This window comes from Gouania willdenowi, chromosome 3 (genome assembly GCF_900634775.1).
Source record: "Gouania willdenowi chromosome 3, fGouWil2.1, whole genome shotgun sequence".
Classification (NCBI taxonomy): Eukaryota; Metazoa; Chordata; class Actinopteri; order Blenniiformes; family Gobiesocidae; genus Gouania; species Gouania willdenowi.
The window spans coordinates 17,639,694-17,661,832 of NC_041046.1; the positions used below are offsets into that span (position 1 = coordinate 17,639,694).

General features: G+C 37.7%; 2 protein-coding genes across 2 annotated transcripts in view; one reads left to right on the forward strand and one right to left on the reverse strand.

The window, feature by feature from the left end:
• Positions 1 to 1,932: 1,932 nt before the first annotated feature.
• On the reverse strand, positions 1,933 to 7,257 carry ubl7b (ubiquitin-like 7b (bone marrow stromal cell-derived)). Its single transcript, XM_028443274.1, has 11 exons — positions 7,199 to 7,257; positions 6,641 to 6,821; positions 6,020 to 6,139; positions 5,775 to 5,860; positions 4,612 to 4,696; positions 4,005 to 4,062; positions 3,780 to 3,913; positions 2,844 to 2,893; positions 2,582 to 2,758; positions 2,351 to 2,464; positions 1,933 to 2,249 (listed from the first exon to the last, which is right to left on the reverse strand). The coding sequence occupies exons 2-11, from the start codon at positions 6,813 to 6,815 to the stop codon at positions 2,109 to 2,111; spliced, it is 1,140 nt and encodes a 379-aa protein (XP_028299075.1). The 5' UTR covers positions 6,816 to 6,821; positions 7,199 to 7,257; the 3' UTR covers positions 1,933 to 2,108.
• Positions 7,258 to 8,120: 863 nt separating this feature from the next.
• The window catches only part of cd276 (CD276 molecule), a 146,239-nt gene continuing 132,220 nt past the window's right edge, over positions 8,121 to 22,139 (forward strand). Inside the window, exon 1 of the mRNA XM_028443147.1 lies at positions 8,121 to 8,406. The gene's annotated coding sequence lies outside the window, so the exon portion shown is untranslated. The remainder of the gene's footprint in view (positions 8,407 to 22,139) is intronic.

Here is a 22,139-nt window from a genome sequence, read left to right on the forward strand (position 1 = left end):
TCAAAAGTAATCTTGTCTCAGCCCCTTCACTGTAGCTTTGACATATCACATGGAAGACCATTTAGACCTCTGAGATAGTATCTCATACCAAGTCACAATTATGACTTAGCATCTAATATTTATTGATTTTTTTTCACTGGCAACAATGGGTTTCCATGCCTTTCAAAGGTTCAGAGTAAGGAATCTAAAATGACTAAACATTCTTATATTAACACGTGAAACCTTAGATCAGTCATACCCATTTCTACTCTGGGGCCCAAATACAGAGCAGCTTGATCTAAAGTGGGCCGCAGATGTTAGGTTGAAAAACAGAGAAATGTCAAGGCAACAATATTCAACCAATAAATGGACATCAGTCCATCCAGGGTCACCATTTCCAAATGTCTTGTTTTGTCACCATTTTCTCCTCTGCAAGTAACAGCAAATTTACGGGATTGTTTGTGAGGAATTGCATTGACAATTTGTAGCATTAGTCATGTGACACACGAATGGGGAATTAGTGAGAACATTCTGGATTTTTATTGAATTCATGAATTTGGAGGGACTGATACATTATCTACAATTGAGTTATTTAATCATTTACAGTGATTATTGCTTTCTTTCTTCTCTTTTTGAGTCTGTTTTCTTCTGTGGGCCGATTCAAAAAATCTAAGGACCAGATTTCACCCCCGCGCCTTCATTTTGACCAGTGTTGGGAGTAACGAGTTATTTTTGTAATATATTCCTTTTTGAAGTAACTCAGTAGTGTAACTCATTACAAAAGTGAAAAGTGGTAATTTATTACTAGTTACAATTAAAGTAACTCAAGTTACATGTATATTTAATTTAAGTGAATATTTGCTTTGTTTTCTCACTGTTTACAATTATTTGAGGGAAAAAGATGATTATTATAGTTAAATGTAACTTATGGGGAACAAAAAAGAGCTTTATTTTGCTTCTGAAACAGCAGAAGTATGTGAAACAAAACTTAGACCGACGTCATATGAACACTATGTGTGATATAATTAGTGTTCTGGACCAAAACTAACTCAGTTACATTTTAAAAACAGTAATATTGTAATACAAATACATTACATTTTTATCCCAGCAACTCCCAGTTTAGAGTAACTTACCCAACACTGATTTGGACACACGTCATGAGTGGAAATAATCTAGGTTCATTCATCTTGAATGTTAGTTTGTTTTCTACCCTGGACATGATACCAGTCTATCACACATAGAGCTAGCACAACATGAACTCACATTTACAGCCACTTAATTGTACAGTGAGAGAAACTACAGACATAACTATTTGATTAATATCTGGACATGAAAGGTTGTATTTTACAAGATGAATTCTGGCTTTTTTTTTTTAATGATCTTTCAAGTAAATTCTAAAACTTCCAGAACTATAGATGTTGACAGCACTTTAGCTCTCCAGGACTTAATGTGGATATTCTGAGTAATATTTTACTCTGTAGTTTAACTATGTGACCTTTGCTGCTACAGAAGGTAATGTAAAATTCAACAATGAAACCCCACCCCTTAGCACCTACCAGCACAAATATATATAGTGATATATATTTGTTGTAATTACTGAAAAGCTTTCATAGAATGGAACCTGTAGACCTTTTTGAATGTCATGTTTAACGGGAGCAACAACTTAGAAATGAACAATGTAAGGCAGTGTTGAGGAAGTAAAAAGGTTGGTTACATAATCTATGAAAGCTTGTACTAAATGTCCTTGTTTTGAAAATGAAATGAATCTAACTTCTTATGTTACTTTTAAAGTTGCTTGTATGTTACCGCTTGTGGTTAAACGTTTCTTTGCTTGGGTGTGTGTGTGTGTGTGTGTACACTTCTAGAAAATCATGGAAGGGTTATTAACCCTTGCACTCACTTAGCAATAATTGAACACAGCATCAAATAAGATGCAAGAAGAGGCTGAAGAAATAGGCTTAATTAAAATGTATTTGAGTTGTTTGTCACATTGTCGAGGAAAAACTGCCTGTTAGCACATCTGAAACCTTTCAAAACTATTTACAGGTAAACTATTAAGAAAAGATAGTTGAAATACTGCAATCTAGAACTTGTTTATCATTTATCTGCTGAAACATGGAGGTGTGAGCTCAGAGACCAGGGCCTCCAGCAAATATGAGCTCCAGGGCAGCTTGGATGTCTCCACCTGTGGCCTGCAACGCCCTCAGCATCAGCTCCTCATCCTGGATCCCCATGTCCCTCAGCTGCTGCATCTGGGACTGCCAGCGGCCCTACACACACACACATGTTCAGTGTGAACTTCTGCCACTCACACACACAAATTGAAAAGGCAATAATGTCTGAAAGCAGTGAGTGTGTGGGCTGAAGTCACCTGTAGAGCTGTGATGTTAGTGGCTTGCAGAGCCTGTTGCAGAGCCTGGCTAAAAAGATCGTTACTGACGGGGGTCCCTGCTGGCACGGGGGCCGCTCCACTGGAGGGGTTAGCCTTAATCAAACACCACACACCAGAAGGTGAACAACAGGGAGCTGTGATGTAACCCGGCTGCAGCAGGAGGCAGAGATCTGAAGGAAAAGGGCCTTTAATGTGTAATTCTGCTCTCACCTGGCTGGCGGTGGTCGGTGTGACTGCGCTGCTGTCAGGGGTGCTAGCTAGAGCCAGCGCAGTCGCTAGTTCGCTCTGTGTAATGGGCCGAGGGCCCGCTGCACCGCTGTGGCTCAGGGACACGGGGCGCATCCCTGCTGAGAGGCTGCCTCTGCTGGAGGGACCTGCTGGGCTGCTCTGTTATACACATTAACACAACAAAGCACCTCTCAGTCACTAACCAACACGCTTCTCATCACACGGCTACAGTGGCGTGACTCACGGACTGGAAATCCTCCTCATCGTCAGACATTCCTTCAAACATGAAACCTCCTGCAACACAAATCAGAGTGTTTCAAACAATAACAGATGTAAACACAAAGTTGTTGCTGACAGAATCTTATTTCCTGCTTCTTTCCACTGGGCATGCAACAATTCTCAATAATATATTGAACCATCCGGTACGGCATCCGCCTGTGAGTCAGTGCGCAGGGATTAGGAAACCCCTGCCATGTGAGTTAATAAGCCAATCGCAATGAGCTAAAATTTGACTCTGACAACATTGGTTTTTACTTTTAGCGTAGCGTTTCAAAAGCAGCTTGAGGAAGCGGTCTAATTTTTTTCGAGTCTAATGACAAGGAAGAGAAAAAGGGGGAACAAAAAAATGAGTGTAACCATTGTTGTACTCGTACTTCCTTTTTAAATGAAACACTTCCTAAATGAATCCATCTAATAACAAAAGCAGTAGGTGTTCACGAGGGATTTACAGCTGTTTACAGTGGGTGGAGATGTAGGCTTCTTTTAAATACGCTGGATCCATGCTTCAAAAAGAATGGCCAGTTTAAATTTACTGAAGTACAGGTTTATTTATTGAAAGTAGTGATTTTTTGTTTTTGAACAAATATTTCCCTAGTTTGTATGTGGGCTGCCAGGGTTCAGCACTTGTCCTTTGGAAGAATTATTTTATATGTATTTTATCAAGTTTTGGTGTATTTCATATCATACAATACACCATACATAGGAATGTGTATGAATTTTGTTTTGCTTCCAAGTCAAATAAAACAGTTTAAAATGAATAAAGTAGCTCTTTCTTAATCCCTTGCTGTTTTTTAAAATTTACTTAAACACTTTAACAGCCCGGGCCATCAGAACCAAACAGTTATTTAAAAAATCGAGGTACGTATTGAACCGCTGACTGTATTGTTGCATCCCTACTTACCAGGCATATCACTGTAGGAACTGGATGACATGTTGCGTGACGAGCTGCTACTGGACTGAGCCGGCATGCTTCCTGCAACCGAGTGAAGAACCAGGATGATGGCGTTGACAAGGGCTGGGTGGGAGCTGATTAATCTGTGGGACACAGTGGGACGTAATCCTCATTTGCTGCACTATAAACTGTTTAAACATTTCAACAGTAGGAAAACAAAGGAAAGGCACTCACATGTCCAACATGTTTGGATCTGTAAACTGCACAAATAGATCTTTATCTTGAAGCACTCCTAGATTTGTAAAAGGTAATTATCAGCATGGTGCACTCAGAGGACATACACATGTAGTGGAGCAAAAAAGTATTTGGCAGCCACCGATGAAAATTAGATCTCTCTCATCTGTTTAAGTGGAACAACTTGCACGGTTTTCATCATAGGTACACTTCAACTGTGAGAGACAAAATGTGAATAAAAAATCCAGGAAATCACATTGTATGATTTTTAAAGAATGTATTTGTAAATTATTGCATTAAATAAGTATTTGGCAAATACAAACAAGAATTCTGGCTTTCACAGACCGGTTACTATTTCTTTAACAAGCTCTTCCATCCTCTACTCGTTAGCTGTATTACTGGAACCTGTTTGAACATTATCTGTAAAAAAGACCAACTTTTACCATGGCCAATACCAGAGAGCTGTCTAGGGACAAAATTTTGGACCTGCACAAGACTGGGATGAGCCAATCTATAATAGACAGGCAGATAGATAGACAACTTACACAATCGGTGGCTGCCAAATACTTTGTTGCCCCACTGTATATAAAGGTCAGTGAGTTCTTACCCAGAGCTACGGGGTCAGACTTAAGGCCTGGTGTGGCTACAATGATCTGATCTAAAGACTCTTTGTTGGTCAGCATTTTATAAACCTGGAATGACAGGAAAAGACAGTTTGTTCGTTGAGAAATAGTAGTCCTAAGCTACGACATTTTAGTATTTTTTTCATTAACGTTTTTGGACCAGGGTCGACTGAACCCTCAGACACACGATCACCATCTGTCTTAAAATGTAGAAGTCATACTTTGGTCAAATGTTTAAATAAAGTTAAAGTGGAAACTTTACATGTGAGTATTTGAGGAAATCTCCATTTATGAACATGTTGCCATGCAGCGCTCAATCCTTGATGAAGCTTTCAGGGCGCTGTGATTTGATATTTTTTCTGTTTCTTTTTTTAGTCAATACTGTCATAATTGTTGCACACTTGGACTTCCAGGCGTGCCCGTGTTGTTTAAACTTACTTTTCAATTTGCATAACCAAGAAACACTATCTATTTAATACAGGTGATTAGCTTGGATGCTCCCGTCTTCACTTGAGGACCCCGCGACCCCTGCAGTTACTTAGCTGCCCCTGATGTTGCCTGTGTGTATCCTCCACTTGGTAACCCATAATCACCGTCCAATATAAACAGTGTGATTAATAATCAAAGCAAAAACCATCAACTAAATAAGACAATAGGACAATATAAAATGAATCAGTGCGGGGTGTCCATAACAGCCCCACATAATACCTCATTTAAATTTGAGAAGCGTGTCTGCGAATCAGTCTTTTCAATATGAGTTCAATTCAATACATTTTGGCTTTAAAGTAAGGCAATGAAAGATTTTTTTTAAAAATGCTTTACTTCACAAAATTTGGCCCTCAGAGTAATACATTTCTAAATTTTCTGGGAGGGGAGATGCGCTCAGACCCCCCTACAACACTAGCACTTGCTCTCACGCCTCGCGATCCCCCTACGCTGTGAAACAATCCTGTTGAAAACTCTGACTTTAACAGCAAATATGAGCTGGTAATGAGCACTGGCTTGTTTAAGACTCACTGTTAGGTTCTGATTCCTCTTCCCTACCACACTATATATATCACACCTGAATATACACACACATTATTGTCATTATTGAAACCAAAAGAGCAAATAAAGTAAAAGGTGTGTGTGTGTGTGTGTCACCCACTGAGTCTCTGTAGGAAGAGTTTAGAGAATGAAGAGCAGCATGAAACACCCTGAACTCCCGGGAAGCAGTCACTCTGTTCACAGGTTCTACACCACAAAAACACAAAGGCTCAATTTTGGCTTTAGAATGACACACACACACACACACACACACACACACACACACACACACACACACACACACACACACACACACACACACACACACACACACACACACACACACACACACACACACACACACACCTGGGTTGTTCTCAGGTTCCAGCCATGTCTTTTTCAGCACATGTACAGTTGAACCTGGTATAATTCCACAGGCGTCGAGCGTTAGGTCATCCTTAAGCTTTCGCCCACAGTGGACCAGCTCTGGTGAAAAGAAACATAAAAAAAGTCTATTTTTAATGCAACATTTATTTATTTATTTTTAGATTATTTTTTTAAATTAAATGCCACTATTTATGTATTTTCTCTTGGAATGACCTCCCTCTCGATCAGAAAAAGCTGGCATTTACATGGAGAAATACATTAAGCCAGTGTTTTTCAACCTTGGAGTCGCCTGAAATAGTGCTGCACAAGTGTGGCCAAAATGATAATCCAAATTATTTTGATCAATATTGTAATCATGAATATAATCACAATTATTCATCATGTTAGGGAAAAATCTGCATTTCTTTTGCACTAATGAAAAAAGAAAAAAAACAATATATGAACAGTTGACAAGTGCAAAATGAAGCTTTAAATAAAAATTTCCAAGACTGGGTTTCTAAATAATTATGTACAACTGATAGATAACAGCCACTTTACCATCAGTTAAATATGACAAATAAAACCAGACATGCAGTTTAATGTATGTAGTGAGTGGGCCACCTATGAGGTCAGGGTCTGGGATGGAGTCTGGGAGCTGAGCAGCTACCAGCTGCTTTAACGTAGCCACTCTGTAGCCTCCAGGTGGGACATCACCTGGCATCATCTCTGGAAATTGGAAGGTAGATTTTGGCTGATCTACCAGCTTCAAAGACAGGTGCCATTCTGAAGAGCTCATGTTTACCTGCACATTCAACACAAAGATAGCAGCATTAGCCCCATAACAACATCTAACATTACGACACACACAACCAGCAACTCGTTTTATTCAGCAGACGATGACACAACACAACAGCCGTGTTTAGCAAAGAGTTTTGGAACACCATGTGATCATAAAATCAGCTTGTGAGGTCATTACTGAAAAGTTAGCAACTAGTACCCGGTTAGCTTCTGTGTAGCATTTGCTAAAACAATAACAATGAGGGAAAGCCGCAATTTTAAGTCTAGGCGTTTTGAATTGTATGACTGTAAAACACACACCCGACAACGTTTCAATAAATATTAAACAAACCGTTACAATAGACGATGGAAATTTAGAGAAACGCAAAATAGCACACTCACGCATTTGTGTTTACAGTCGAGTCACTTCCGGGTTTTGGTCACGTGGTATCCGTTACGTTACGCAGGACACAATCATTGACGTGGAAAAATGATTTCGGTACAGGGATTAGGTTATAAATAGTAACACTGTTGGTTTTATGATTAATGGATGCTCGTCTGAATAATACAGTTTAGGTTTAGTTCTGTGTGTCTGAAACATTATTTAATTACAAAACTGAACTAAACAACATGTCAAATGTCCTCTTTGTACCCCCAACTAACAAGTTTATTTTCCCAGACTCCATGGATGTTTTTTTTTTCCTTTGTTCTTTTACATGTGCCTGTCACAAATCATATAAACTTACACTTCATTCTTCATATGTGTTGATTGTAAAACACTAAACGAATTCTTTTCACTTTTGTTGTTTGCTATTTGTTTTTAACACATGTCTGTCATACAGGTAAACACATTTATACACCCATTCACTGCTTTGGACGATTTACTCCAACCTACATTTGTTATTAAATGACACTAGAAACAACCCATGGAAACACAGGAGGAACGGGCAAACTCAACCTTTTACCAACAATTTTGGTGTTTTTAAGTTGTAATAGCTGTTATTGCTTGTATCATTTGCTGAATATATACATTTGATCAGTTAAATTTTTTTTTTTTTTGGAAGTTTTGTTTTAGTTTATTTATAGTTTGTTGTATAAATGATGCTGTGTGTTTTAAATTCAATCGCTATTTCTGAATCTTTTTGTTTTGTTGCTGTTGGGAAGAGGTTATGAGATTATGAACAGTATTTTTAAAACACACTTTGTCTACCTCTGGGCCACCATATATGTTAAATAGACACTGAGATTAATTTAGTTTAGACCCACGTGACATCTAAATAAATCAGATTACTGTATCACACTGTTATAAAGAGACGTTCAAGGACCGTCTGTCAAAAAGCAACGCAGGAAAACCCTGTGCTCTGTATGACATCACTGCTGGACAAAGCAGTAAGGAGTGGTCTGTAGTCTGTCCCAGATCAATGGCACTAACCCATACACAGAGAACAAACGGTCTGTGCTGTGTATCTACAGACTAACACGGTCTGTTGTCCTTCCAGTGAGATTTCCTGAGGAGTGTAAACGTCGTCTGTTCCCTGAACACCGCCCGCTGAGGGACTGTGACTTTCTTTCTTTCTTTTTTCTTTTAAAACTTCGGCACACTTATCATGGTAAGTAATCTATTACTCCTTTGTTTGGTATCGTATGAGCGACTAAAGCGTTTCCGGTGTGTTAATAAAGATGGTGTAGTTAAAATAAACGGTGTTTTTTTTTTTTTTTCTGTTCTAAAGAGGAGCAACAGCTGGAGGACGTAGCGCTAACTGCTCCGTTAGCTCCGTTAGCTCCGCTCTATGCGTCCTACTTCACCCAGTGGATTAACCACTACAGCTGTTTCATACACACAGAATTATGTAGGTTTTTTAGATTTAGGAAGAAAATGGACAGCCTTAGACTGTCTACATATTGGGTCAAGTATGTGATTTCCCCCCACAGTTTGATAATAAGTAAGAGTGGAAAATGTGAATGGATGGAGAGAATGTCCTGAGATCATTCTAACAAAAACTGCTTAGTCTTCAAAATACATTTTCTTCCCTCTGGAGGGAGATTTGTGTCTTTCTTTATTATTCAATAATAATAAAAAAACAACCTTTCAATCAAAAAAGTTTACTTCAATAAAAAATAATAATATTTTCAATCAAATGTATTTGAACACTTTATTTATTTTTTTGATTTAATTTATTTATTTTTTTATATAAATTGAAGTAAACTTTTTTGTATTTGGGCCATATTATGGGGTCTTTTTTTTTTTTTTTTTTTTGTTTTTTAACACTTTTTTTCTTTGACTTTTTTTTTTGATTGAAAAGGTTTTTTTTTTTTTTTTGATTTAAGTAATTTATTTACATTTTTATTGAAAATGTTTTTTTTTTTTTTTGATTGAATAAGAGACACTAATCTACCTCCATACTTCCCCTGCTTAATAGTGACACATAAACCCGTGCTTGATTAAAAGTCTTGCCTGATTGTATTGTGACTTAATTACATTTTTATTTGTTTTTTCTTATACATTTCTATCTGGCACAGTAGTTTGGCTCATTTAATAGTTACTAGTTTGGATTTCCCCATTGTTGTTACTGCATTGCTTTAATATGGAGAAGAATGAATGATTTCAGTGGCAATCGGATGAGCTATAGATGTAGCTTACCATCACCTGTATGACTGTGGTGTGAATGACGAAGGATTTTGTCTGAAATATAAGTTTTCTTTTGTTTTCTTAATTAAAATTGTCCCATAAATCCAAGCCAAAATATACTATTACTAATAACAGTATTAAAAGTTACTGTTACTCTTCTAGCCCTTTGCTCTTCAACTACTAGACTTGAATTATCTTTTCATCCTTTCTCTTTGATCTGTTTCTTCTTCTTCTTCTAATACCACGATTACACATTTGATACTGTTCCTTTCATTTTCTTTTGCGTTTACTTCTCCACAGTCTGTCCTGCTACATCACAATCCGCTATCAGAAATTCAACTATAATTACCAATATGTACTCACATTATTCTTCTCTTAACAAAAGAAATATTCATTGTTTTTTTTCTCTTTTTTTATTTTTTACTTTTAACCTCAAAAGCATTTAAATATACAGTACGTTTTTGTTTTCCTCCCCACATATAGTTTTAGAACAATTTTGTTAAAATAAAAATGCAACTTAGTAAATCAAATAAAATAATTCTCAAAAATAAATAAATTGTATTTGTTGATTTGTATCATATTGAAGATCATTTTATCAGTTTTTTTTTTACATGAATCTACTACAGTTATTGAGGTTTGGCCCCTATGTTTAGCTTAGCTTTCATGTTTTATTATTTATGCAGATATCATTTAGGCATAACTGAACAATGTGGGATATTATATTTTTCTAACTATTAACTGTCTCTAACTGCATCTAGGGACGATGTTTGATTCACTTTGTCTTCCTGTGTTTTATCCTTTTTTTCCTGATCAACACTTTGTTTATATGGGTTTACGGCATCAAATCAGTAGTTATCGTAACATTTAAACTGAGCACAGATTGGTGTGTCATTTTAAGTGCTGACAATAACCAAAGCTGGACTGTTACCAGGATGTGCAGCTCAACCTTGAGCTGGGATGCCTGGATTCCTGCAGCTGTGCTGTATAGAAACACATCCTCCTGTGGGTTGAAGGAGGATGTTGTTTCACCATCTTTTGACAATGTGCTGTTAATGCCGATGTCATTATGTTTATAATATTTTAATAATTTTTTATGATGCTTACAAAGGTGGCAGAAAAGCTGCTTGTTGTCAGATATGTGAATACTAGAAATATTTCCAAAGTTATTAAAATCATTGCCCAAACTTTTGAAAATCTATTTTAAAGAAGATTTGTAATAATTTTGGAGAATGTCTGTGATGTTAATCCCATGCAAATATGCTATGTCAATAATTGTAAGTGTAAATTGCCCCTCAAATTACCTACTATGTTTTGCTGAACTCTGAGGTCCTGTGATAATACTAATCTAATGCGACTAGGCCTCGCTGCGATTTGGACAGAAATGGGCGGGATCTAATGTGCGATTACATGTTGTTTTGTTTTTGGGAGGCATGTTTATTTTTTTTAATTAATTTTAAGGTTTCCTCTTGTGTCCAGCGCCTGCTTTTCTTCTCAGTGCCCGCCATGTTGAAAACAGTGAGCGAATGTTACTCAATACGCAGCTCGTTGACATCATATCCGGGAGATGTCCGTAAATCTCAGCAAAATCACAGGCTTTGGTTCTCCCGTGCGAATGCGCCACATAACAAGCGTATGTGGGGGGGTCATTTATTTATTACATGGGGTCCCCAGATAAAACTTATCCCATGCTAAAGGGGGCCAAAGATACACTATGACAGTGCTAGATTTTAAAGACACAAAAATGGCAAAATGTTTATGGTAAAATATCTATAACTTCAGGAATTGATAGATAAAAGGCTCAACACTGAGTTACAGGAGTTCTACACAAGTTTAGGGATTTACTGCTATGACTCCATGTACACTAGAACAGTTGGATTTATTATATTATCAGACATTGACAAGTTAATGTTTTTTGTTTGTTTTAGTGAAAATTCCAAAAGCAAATCAAATAGTTTCATATGTGTTTAAAGAGAGCTGGGTTGGAATCTATGGGGTCTGGTTTCAGCCCCTGAGTTTTTGACACATCTGGCCCATAAAATGTTGTCTTGCTGTTAACATGAAGCTGTAAATGAAACTTTGATTACTTTAAGCAAGTAAGACTTAAGTTAATCTACTTTGTACGGTTATTGCAAAGTTACGGTGGCTGGGAAGTGTCAGGTGAATGCATTTACAGAAACGAACACAAATGCAAACAGGTCACAACACGAATGCAAACAGGTCACAACACGAATGCAAACCGGCCACAACGGAAGTGTTTCCGACGGACCGGTATTACAGTCGGACAGTCGGACGGGTATTATGATATGATAGCCTGATATGAAAAATATAACACTTCCGTTGCGGGAACCCGGTGGCCGGGAAGTGTCAGGTGAATGCATTTAAAGAAATTAACACAAATGCAAAAAGGTCACAACACGAATGCAAAATGGCCACAACGGAAGTGTTTCCGACGGACCGGTATTACAGACGGACACGTTTCTGGCGGATGTTTTTAACCCACCAGAACAGAGAAGAACAAGAAGAAGACATCGAAACGCGAATGAAAGTAAGTGAAAGTTGATTACGATACTCTTATATTTTTTATATCAGGCTATCATATCATAATACCCGTCCGACTGTAATACCGGTCCGTCGGAAACACTTCCGTTGTGGCCGGTTTGCGTTCGTGTTGTGACCTGTTTGCATTCGTGTTGTGACCTGTTTGCATTTGTGTTCGTTTCTGTAAATGCATTCACCTGACACTTCCCAGCCACCGTAACTTTGCAATAAAGTTTTCTTTAACTTTAGTAAATTTATTTATTTTTTGCTTAGTTTGATGAACTAATGCCTAATTTGATTTTTGTGATGTGTTTAATGATTTATACACGTATAATAACCCCAAAGAGAGTACGGAAAATTCCATCAGTACAGTTGAATGATTTAAAGAATGCACTTAAAGCTGTTTCTCAATGAGCTGACATTAAAAAAAAAAAAGCCCCCATCATCGAGGGGTGAGTGCTTCCAAATTGTGTGCGGAGCAGCCATATGCCAGTGAGGGCTTTGATTCCAGTAGGGCAGGCGTGTTCTTTATAGTGCTGAGGGGAGAAGAAATGTAGCATTATTAAAAAAAAAAAAAAACCACACACACGCTAGAGAGAAAGTGATATTTATGAAAATAAGTGCATGAGAAGCTTGATGAAATGGGAAACCTTAATGTTGTGTGATACCATAAAAATAATTGTCCTGTTTTAAACTAAAAAAAAATTATCTAAAGTTTGTCAACTCAATTGACTGGAAATCCTTTCAGTTCTGTCAAAGTAATTCATTAATCATTAGATTTTAAGGGGTATTTTCTTGTTGGAAAATAATCTTCAAGGGGCAGTATTATGAAAAAAAAAAAACACTTTACAATGGTTTTGCTACAGTGATCTACATTCCTTTATCCTCATTCAGAGGGCCAACGTTGAAAAGTTCTGTTTCCTACCTACCTTGTTATTCCACATTTTGTAAAAAGTCACCTCCAAACGGGCAAGTTGGATTTTTGCCCCCTTGTGACTCATAAGTTTTAGCCTGCATTGAACAACAGAAAAATATACAGTATTTTATTTTTAAATAGTTTGTTTTACCCAAAAAGTAGTGTCAGCGGAAAGGTCTTGTCCCCCCCGAGTCCAATATACGGTATGTGCATCATTCTTGGGTAGAGGCCAAACTGTGCCCGGTAGAGCCATAACGCACAATTTTTTGGTGAAAAAATGTGCCCATTTTGGTCAAAAAGTGGCATCAGCGGACATGTTTTATTAACCTTTCCTGCAAGATAGAATCTCCTGGTGTTCACAAACACCAGAATCCATCTTGTGCTGTTCCCGCCTTTGCCTTTTGAATCTGAACTGAAACAGTGAGAACAATCATGACGCAGTGTTGTGGTTTAAGGCGGGATATCCGGGTGTGACAAAGGCAGAAGCGCCGAAGCAAAACTGGCGCATGCGCAGTTGCGGGGAGAGGAACTAGCTGGGCTACCGCTATTAGCATAGCTCTGAATCAGAATAGAAAGATGTTGACGCAGGAGGATGGTTAACGTGTCCTTAACTCACATACTCATGTTGCAAAAATGGCAAAAGTCTCTCAACGACATAATGACATTAATATCCCAAAAGAAGGTTTTCACCAGCGGAGCCTTGTTGTTGTAGCAGCGTCTCTGCGGCGCATGCCCATGACAACATCATCATTTGTTACTAGGGATGTAACGATTCACTCAGCTCCCGATACGATTAGATTCACGATTCTGGGTTCACGATACGATTTTCTCGCGATTTATTTTACAAAATGGGAATGTTGACAAATGACTGAAAAATATTCCTTTATTTTTTTGGGGAAAATACTATACTATTTTCCTTTTATTTTTCATTGTCAAAAGAATCCCTTGATAAACTATACAAAATGATGCAATTTAACTAAAAATAAATCTTGAATGAAATAAATAAAGGAATAATACAAATGAAGAAGCCTATTAATTTAAATTCTGGTTCTATAATAAACAATTCAAAACTGCGTAATAGTTCTTTTTCTTTTTAAAAGTGCAACTGAAAATGTATTTTGTGCCTTAACAATTGGACTTAAAAAAAAAAAAAACAGTCATTTTACTGTATTTACGTCAGATATTTGTTTAGACCAGCAGAGGGCGCTGGTAACCCAGTGGTCGGTTGGCATGCAGTTATTCCACCAGTGAAGAAGAGAAGCTATGCTAGCAGACAGAGTTATTAGAAAAACATGACTTTTACAGATATTCACGTAATATTACAGATATTCTTTCGGTGCTAAAGGAGTAAAGAATCATTTATGAGCATGTTTAACAGTAAATGGCGGCCAGAAAGAAAATAGTAGCAGATTCCGCCCGTCACGTCCGCTTCTGGAAGGATTAATATATAGCGCCCTCTGCTGTTTAAAAAAAAGTACTGCGATTCAATTTTCAGAGCATCGATGTGAACCGTGGTACCTATGAATCGATTTTTAACTGCCTTACGATTAATCGTTACATCCCTATTTGTTACCGTGTGATTTGCTAAAACAAATAATGGTAGACAGGGGCTTCGCCCAATCAGCTCCAAGCATTCTGTTCATGTCCCGCCCTGGTTCCAAAAGGATTCGCCAGACAGGCCAGATTGATGTCAGCAGCCAGGCTAGTGTTTTATTCCCCTGAGTCTGAATATGTGCTTGGTTTTTGGGTAGAGTCCAAATTGCGGCCGCTGGAGGCCCTGGAAGTCGATGCTCGTTGCTCAGGGTCCTATTGATGGGACCAGGGTCATCTCTGGTGCCTCTTTGGCCAGGCAGGGTGCCTCGGTGCCGGGGCCTGGAAGTCTCTTTTATTGATTTTCCAATAGTGCTTGGATCGCGCCAGTCAATTTATCAGCGGGAAAATCTAGTCGAAAAAAAAACTAGCACCTGTGGGTTCTACAATCTGTGGTGAGTAGGTTGGATTGAGTGAATAGAGATATAATGAGTAGCTAGTTAACATAGCATTGATTGTTCATTGGATATTTTATAGTATAGAGTGGGCGTGTCTTAACTGTTCCAGGAGCCCTGCCCATAATCAAGGCATTTTTTGAGTTTCCCTCCTAGTGGCAGGTCAGGAGAAAGCAGGGGTTTAGTTACTCTTTAAGTGTTGTTTGCTAAATTATGACACCTTTGGAGCTATGTTGGCATTTTTTTGGTTAGGTGGAGGGATCTACTGGGATTTTCTAAGGTTAGAGTTAGGGGTTAGGGTAATAATGCATTTATTTTGTAATGCACTTTTCATTCGAGGAATGTGAGTGCTACAAGAAAACATACATATTGAAAAACAAACATCAAGTAAAGTGTTACCAAGATTTGTCATAAAATAGGGACTAAAAGAAAAGTAGGATGTTTCTTCTGTTATATTTTTCACAATGGGACCTGATGAGTTAGATTGTTGTAGGAAAACATGCACACACACATGCTGGTGAGAGTGGAGGTGGTAAATTGCTGGAATCACTTAGTGGAGAGAAAAAGGAACCTTTGATGGCTTTTTTTTGTTTTTGAAAGGCTTCCTGGTGTCTGGTCAGCACAGAGTGAGTCACACTGTGGTTGCTGTGCTGGCAGAGTTAAGCTGGAGGAAACAACGCCGTTCTGAAACGATCTGATCTTTGTTTCCATCACTTTTATATTGTGTTGCAGACATGTTGTTTAATATGCTTTAAAAACAGTTTTTTTTTCTGCTGAAACCACTGGTGAGCGTCTATGGGGACAAGCTTTGATCAAACCTTTAGGTGGAGCTCCAACACTGATTTACAGCACAGAGACACCACCTCAGCACTGCTAGTAGCTTTCTTGCCTTTGTTAGGCATTTTGAAAAATGTACACTACATGAAAAAAAGTGCATGATTTAGTCATTTAATAGAGACGTTCAGCCCTTGGCCACAGGATTAGTTTCTGACATTGAGTTGCAGTGTTTTCCACTCTTTGCTTATACTTTAATATTGAAGTTTAACAAATCTATTTGTCAGACCTTAACAGCACAACTGGGAAATGGTTAATACAGAGCCGGTTTAGGGTTTTTTTTGTGTGATTTGTGATAATAATCAGAAGAAGAGAGAGGGAACTGCTGTTCAGAGATTGCTTCAATATGAATGAGTCAACTGGTGCTCCCTTCTCATTTATGATTCTGAATACACTGACTAAAGGACACAAAGTGTTCATTTCTGTATTCTTAGCACTTCACTTTTTGATGTTTTACAAAACATTCAAATCCATGTAAATATTTACAAAAATGTTACTTCTCATGTGAAGTGTGACATGATTTAACATAGGCTTCAAACCATCCATCAACATCCTCTATCAGGGATAAGGGGTCAATTGTAATTGCTTTTGCGTATTTGATAATTAATAACAATTACGGTGCAATTATAATTGTAATTGTGAATTGTAAATGAGTCCAGATAATTGACTTTGTAATTATTGTAAAGTCCATGAAAATTCTATATAAATTGTCAATTTATGATTTATCGTAAAACCGGAGAACCATGTTACAGTTCTATGTACAGTTCTATACATATGTAGTCAACAGTTATTAACATATGTTTCATATCAAGCTTTCTCACATTTTACCATTTAAAATATATTAAAACCTGTATTTTAATTGTGATTTAGTAGTCTAACAAGGTAACCAATAGGTAGGAAAGAAAGTAGATGATTTTTATTTCACAGCTGCTTTAGGACCCGTTATAAGAGATGCTAATATAAAGCTAACACAAGAGGAAGGTTAACTTTTATTAGGTTTTTTATTTCAGGCTCAGTAGTTAAACTTTAGTAATTGAGAACGTAATTGTAAATGACTTTCTGTGGACAAAAAAATAATTATTTACTTGTAATTGGACAAAATGCTGGTGAATTTGAATTATAATTGAAAACGTTATTGTAACTGAAAAATGTTATTGACTCCAACTTGGGTTGGGGTCACTTACATTTGTGTGGCAAGTATGTCTTCAATTGCAATTGTTCAATTGCGATTACAGTGACCAGCATTTTTCCAATTACAATCAGTTTTCATCCTCAGAAAGTAAATTACAATTATGTTCTCAATTAATAAAGTTTAATTACAATTTATCACATTAACAGAGCCTGAACTAAATAACCTTATAAAAGTTAACCTCTTGTGTTGGCTTTATATTAGCATCTCTTATGATAACAGGTCGTAAATCAGCTGTAAAATACATTTAATAACAAATATCTCATGGAATTTCTTTCCTATCGATTGGTTACCATGTGTTACGGGACATTATTAGTTGCGCTGCCCTGCGGCTGCTTCTCCTCTGGGCCTGTCAGTGTTTGCCTTGCCACCGTTTCGACCGTGCACTATTGACTTTCATGCACCACACTCACTTCACACAGTCTTTCACCCACCATACATCACCTGCCTTCGCTTCTGATATTAACATGCTCATGACCCCACATCTTATTTTGTGTAAATATGTCTCTTCTTTTGTGAGAATTAAACCCAGTTTTTGAGCATGTTCCTTGTTATGGCCCTGAGCCAGTCATAACACATTGTTAGTCTTCCTAATCAATGAAAATATAGGTTTTAATATTTTTGGTGTGGGCATCTGAGCGCTTTTTTGTGTCAGCATAGCCCTAGATTAAAATTTGTTAGCTTTATATTAGCATCTCTTATAACGGGTCCTAAAGCAGCTGTAAATTAAAAATCATCTTTTTTTTTCCTACCTATTGGTTACCTTGTTAGACTACTAAATCACAATTAAAATACAGGTTTTAATATCTTTTAAATGGTAAAATGTGGGAAAGCTTATGAAACATATTTGATATTTCGATATCAGTCAGAAAATGATTATTGGATTTTATCGGACTGCATCTAAAATCTTTGATATATATTATATTTATTAAATTGTAGAATACTGTAGATATTATGTTGAAGGTTAAACTTCATGTAACCAATTGGTTAATAATAAATGGGTCAGTTTTTCTCATACTTAATTTTGCTATTTGCTATTGTTCTCTGTTTGATCAAGCCTTTTCTAACATTCCACACTACAAAATAAGTAATAAAAGTATGTATGATTCGTGCTGTTATCGTATCGGATTGATATCGGCATCGACCAAAATGCAAGGCTGCAATATTGGTATCGTATCGGAAGTGAAAAATGGGACATCCCAAAAATGATATTATTTTCTAAACACGTGTAGAACTGTAACATGGTTCCCCAGTTTTGCGTAAAAAAAATTATAGTTGATAATCTTTATATAATTTTTACGGCAAATACATTTACACAGTCAATTGTTTAAACTCAATTACAATTTAATTACTATTACGACTGCAACAACCACAGGCACGCACAGTTATTTATTTTTAAAATGTATTTTCTTTTGCCATTGTGTCCATTTAATCCACCAGGTCATGTATTAAAGCGTTGAGTCATTGTGGTCACAGGAACTATTGGTGTAGATTAGCAGCCACACTTCCATCTGCCTCACCTCAGGCAGCTGTGACATATCTATATTACCTGTGCTATGTTTCTATCAGCTAGGTTGGCTTTGATGGTGAAATAAGTGAAATAAATCCAAGCCATTGAAATCGTTATTGCGCTATATGTTTTGGAAAATAGGGAGGAAAATGTGACAACTGGCAATGTTGATAAACACCACTCCACAGTTTTTAGTTTTATTTAGTTTATTTCAATCACTGATTCTTTTTTTGGAGGCTAAAGGAGTGAAGCCTCATCGGTCAGGCAAACTAAGGGCCTGACATCAAACTCTTTAGTAGTCTTTAGAAATGATTTTCTAGCCTTTTCATTCCAAAGCAAAGCACACATCATATCAGGCCTGTGCAAAGAAGAAAAAACACAGAGAATGTTGTTTTGTTAATAAAAGCAGAGGAAGACCAATTATTGGTAGTTGAAACCAACTCAGAACTAGCACCCAATTATTATTTATAAATAAAAGTGGGTAGTTATTTAAATATTACTCTATTATGAAAGTTATTTATATGTTTGTTATCCACATACTGTTGGGCAACTTTCCACTGCGGGGGCAACAGAGATGAGATTGTCTGAGTGCCACATTTATAACATTCATTTCAGCATTTAGAATAATGACCAATCTGAGCATTAACGCAGGAGAGAAGACAATGTTTGTGCATTTCTTGGAGTGATTTTGTATATTTCTTTTATTTTGTGTGTTTTTTGGAGTCACTTAAGGACGGATTCACAAAAGGTTTAGTGGTACTTAAACATGTGCAAACGTCTCTCCACGCGCTAATAAGGAGTAGAAAGCCCAGGGGATCAGGGCTACGCGTGTTCAGCGCGTCAGAATGCACCCTCATTCCATTTAGCGCTTTTCCCTCTAATAAATATGCATTGTAGGCAGATCTCCTAGGGGGGGCAAAGACATGGGAGGAGGAAATGCAAATACATTTATGCAGGGAGAGCAATTGCTAACTAGCTACTCATTACTCAATATCTCTCTCTATTCCCTCCTCTCTCAGTCCAACCTACTCACTACAGATTGTAGAGCTTCCTAGGCTGCGTCCAAATAGTCCCTCCTATCTCTTTTCTTATCCACTTTTCCTTCACCCCGTGGATGACATCACGGGGTTAAGGAAAGGTGTCAGGAGAGGAGTAAGGAACAGACCATCACATTTGTTTTGACAATCAGACACACATCAACTAGGTGACGTAATAATCTGACTGCCACAAAGGTAAGTGAAGTCTGCCATTGTGAAAAAACTACAAATTTCCAAAAATGGACTAAAAGCACATTTATAGCACTTTCCCCTGATAATATAACCTGAAAAATCACACGGTTTGAATGTAAAGCAAAGGAAAAGAGGCTACCAGGCTACGAGGAACAAAAGTGAAACTGAAAGAACGTCACTTTGAGAATGGGTGCTCACACTCACCTTCCACTCAGAAAAATGAATTATGTTGAATAAATGTGGCTAAACATGTCTCTGATCCCTTTTTTTTAACCACAGAGTGTTTTATGTCTGTTACAGTGGGGCAAAAAAGTATTTAGTCAGCCACCAATTGTGCAAGTAATCCCACTTAAAAAGATGGGAGGCCTGTAATTTTCATGTGACAAAATGAGAAAAAAAAATCCAGACAATCACATTGTAGGATTTTTAATGAATTTATTTGCAAATTATGGTGGAAAATAAGTGTTTGGTCAATAATTAGAGTCCATCTCAATACTTTGTAATGTATCCTTTGTTGGCAATGACAGAGGTTAAACGTTTTCTGCAAGTCTTCACAAGGTTTTCACACTGTTGCTGGTATTTTGGCCCATTCCTCCATGCAGATTTCCTCTAGAGCAGTGATGTTTTGGGGTTGTCGTTGGGCAACACGGACTTTCAACTCCCTTCAAACTTTTTCTATTGGGTTGAGATCTGGAGACTGGCTCGGCCACTCCAGGACCTTGAAATGCTTCTTGCGAAGCCACCTCGTTGCCTGGGCGGTGTATTTGAGATCAATGTTGTGCTGAAAGAGCTAGCCACATTTCATATTCAATGCCCTTGCTGATGGAAGGAGGTTTTCACTCAAAATGTCATGATACATGGCCCCATTCATTCTTTCCTTTGCATGGATCAGTCGTCCTGGTCCCTTTGCAGAGAAACAGCCCCAAAGCATGATGTTACCACCCCCATGCTTTACAGTAGGTATGGTGTTCTTTCTCCTCCAAACGCAACGAGTTGAGTTCATAACAAAAAGTTCTATTTTGGTTTCATCTGACCAGATGACATTCGCCCAATCCTCTTCTGGATCATTAAAATGCTCTCTAGCAAACTTCAGACGGGTCTGGACATGTACTGGCTTAAGCAGGGGGACACGTCTGGCACTGCAGGATTTGAGTCCCTGGCGGCATTGTGTGTTACTGATGGTAGCCTTTGTTACTTTGGTCCCAGCTCTCTGCAGGTTATTCACTAGGTCCCCCCGTGTGGTTCTGGGATTTTTGCTCACCTTTCTTGTGATCATTTTGACCCCACGGGGTGAGATCTTGCGTAGAGCACCAGATTGAGGGAGATTATCAGTGGTCTTGTATGTCTTTCATTTTCTAATAATTACACCCACAGTTGATTTCTTCACACCAAACTGCTTAGTTAATGCAGATTCAGTCTTCCCAGCCTGGTGCAGGTCTACAATTTTGTTTCTGGTGTCCTTTGACAGTTCTTTGGTCTTGGCCATAGTTGAGTGTGGAGTGTGACTGTTTGAGGTTGTGTCTTTTATACTGATAACAAGTCCAAACAGGTGCCATTAATAGGTGACGAGTGGAGGACAAAGGAGCCTCTTAAAGAAGAAGTTACAGGTCTGTGAGAGCCAGTTTGTAGGTGACCAAATACTTATTTTACTGAAGGATTTACCAATAAATTCATTAAAAATCCTACAATGTGATTTTCTGGATTTTTTTTTCTCATTTTGTCTCTCATACTTGAGGTGTACCTATGATGAAAATGACAGGCCTCTCTCATCTTTTTAAGTGAGAGTACTTGCACAATTGGTGGCTGACTAAATACTTTTTTGCCCCACTGTATTATCTGATAACATGTATTACATATAATAAGATATGGGTTTTAGATTATTTATTTAAAGTTGTTCAAGGCATATTGTTGCTTTGGTACTGTCATCGTGAGTTTCCATGAGCACTCGTGTGTGTGTGTTTCCCTTTAAATGTTGTTGCCGTAAGGAATTGTGGGTCAGCATTTTCTTGTCTCCTTTGGTAGGATGCATCAGTGTTTCCTAGGCTAAAGGAGGTGAAAAGGGAAACATTGAGCCTCTTTTCCTGAGCTTAAAGAGAACTCGGACGCTCTTTATCATGGCCGCCACTTAAACACTTCTGGGGTGACGGAACAGTGAATAGTAAAGGAGATAGGAGGGGCTATTTGGACGCAGCCTTTGTTTTTAATAAAAGGGGCGAAGCTAACAGTGCTTGTGACGCCAGATGGTCCCAAAACGTCACATGATCTTGTTTTCAGCCAATAGCAAAAATCAATTGTAATAGCTGGGTTTCAACCCATAGAGGGCAGTCACTCTGACATTTTACAACAAAATATGTCAAATTAAAAATACGTTGACTAAAATGTTGAGGGTTGGACTAGGATCAATCAACAGCACTACTTCATACCCAAATACATGTGTATTCAGCAGAAAAAAGTTTTTGGTTTTGGTCTTTAGTAATTCTTTAATGTAGATTTTTGTTGTTGTTGTTGTGACT

Excerpts from the sequence above, each read along its gene's own strand:
- ubl7b (XM_028443274.1), bottom strand. The coding sequence starts at position 6,815 with ATGAGCTCTTCAGAATGGCACCTGTCTTTGAAGCTGGTAGATCAGCCA. Across the intron at positions 6,140-6,640 it reads CCCAGACCCTGACCTCATAG|AGCTGGTCCACTGTGGGCGA; the intron begins GTGGCCCACTCA and ends TCTTTTCACCAG. Across the intron at positions 5,861-6,019 it reads GGAACCTGAGAACAACCCAG|AACCTGTGAACAGAGTGACT; the intron begins GTGTGTGTGTGT and ends TTTGTGGTGTAG.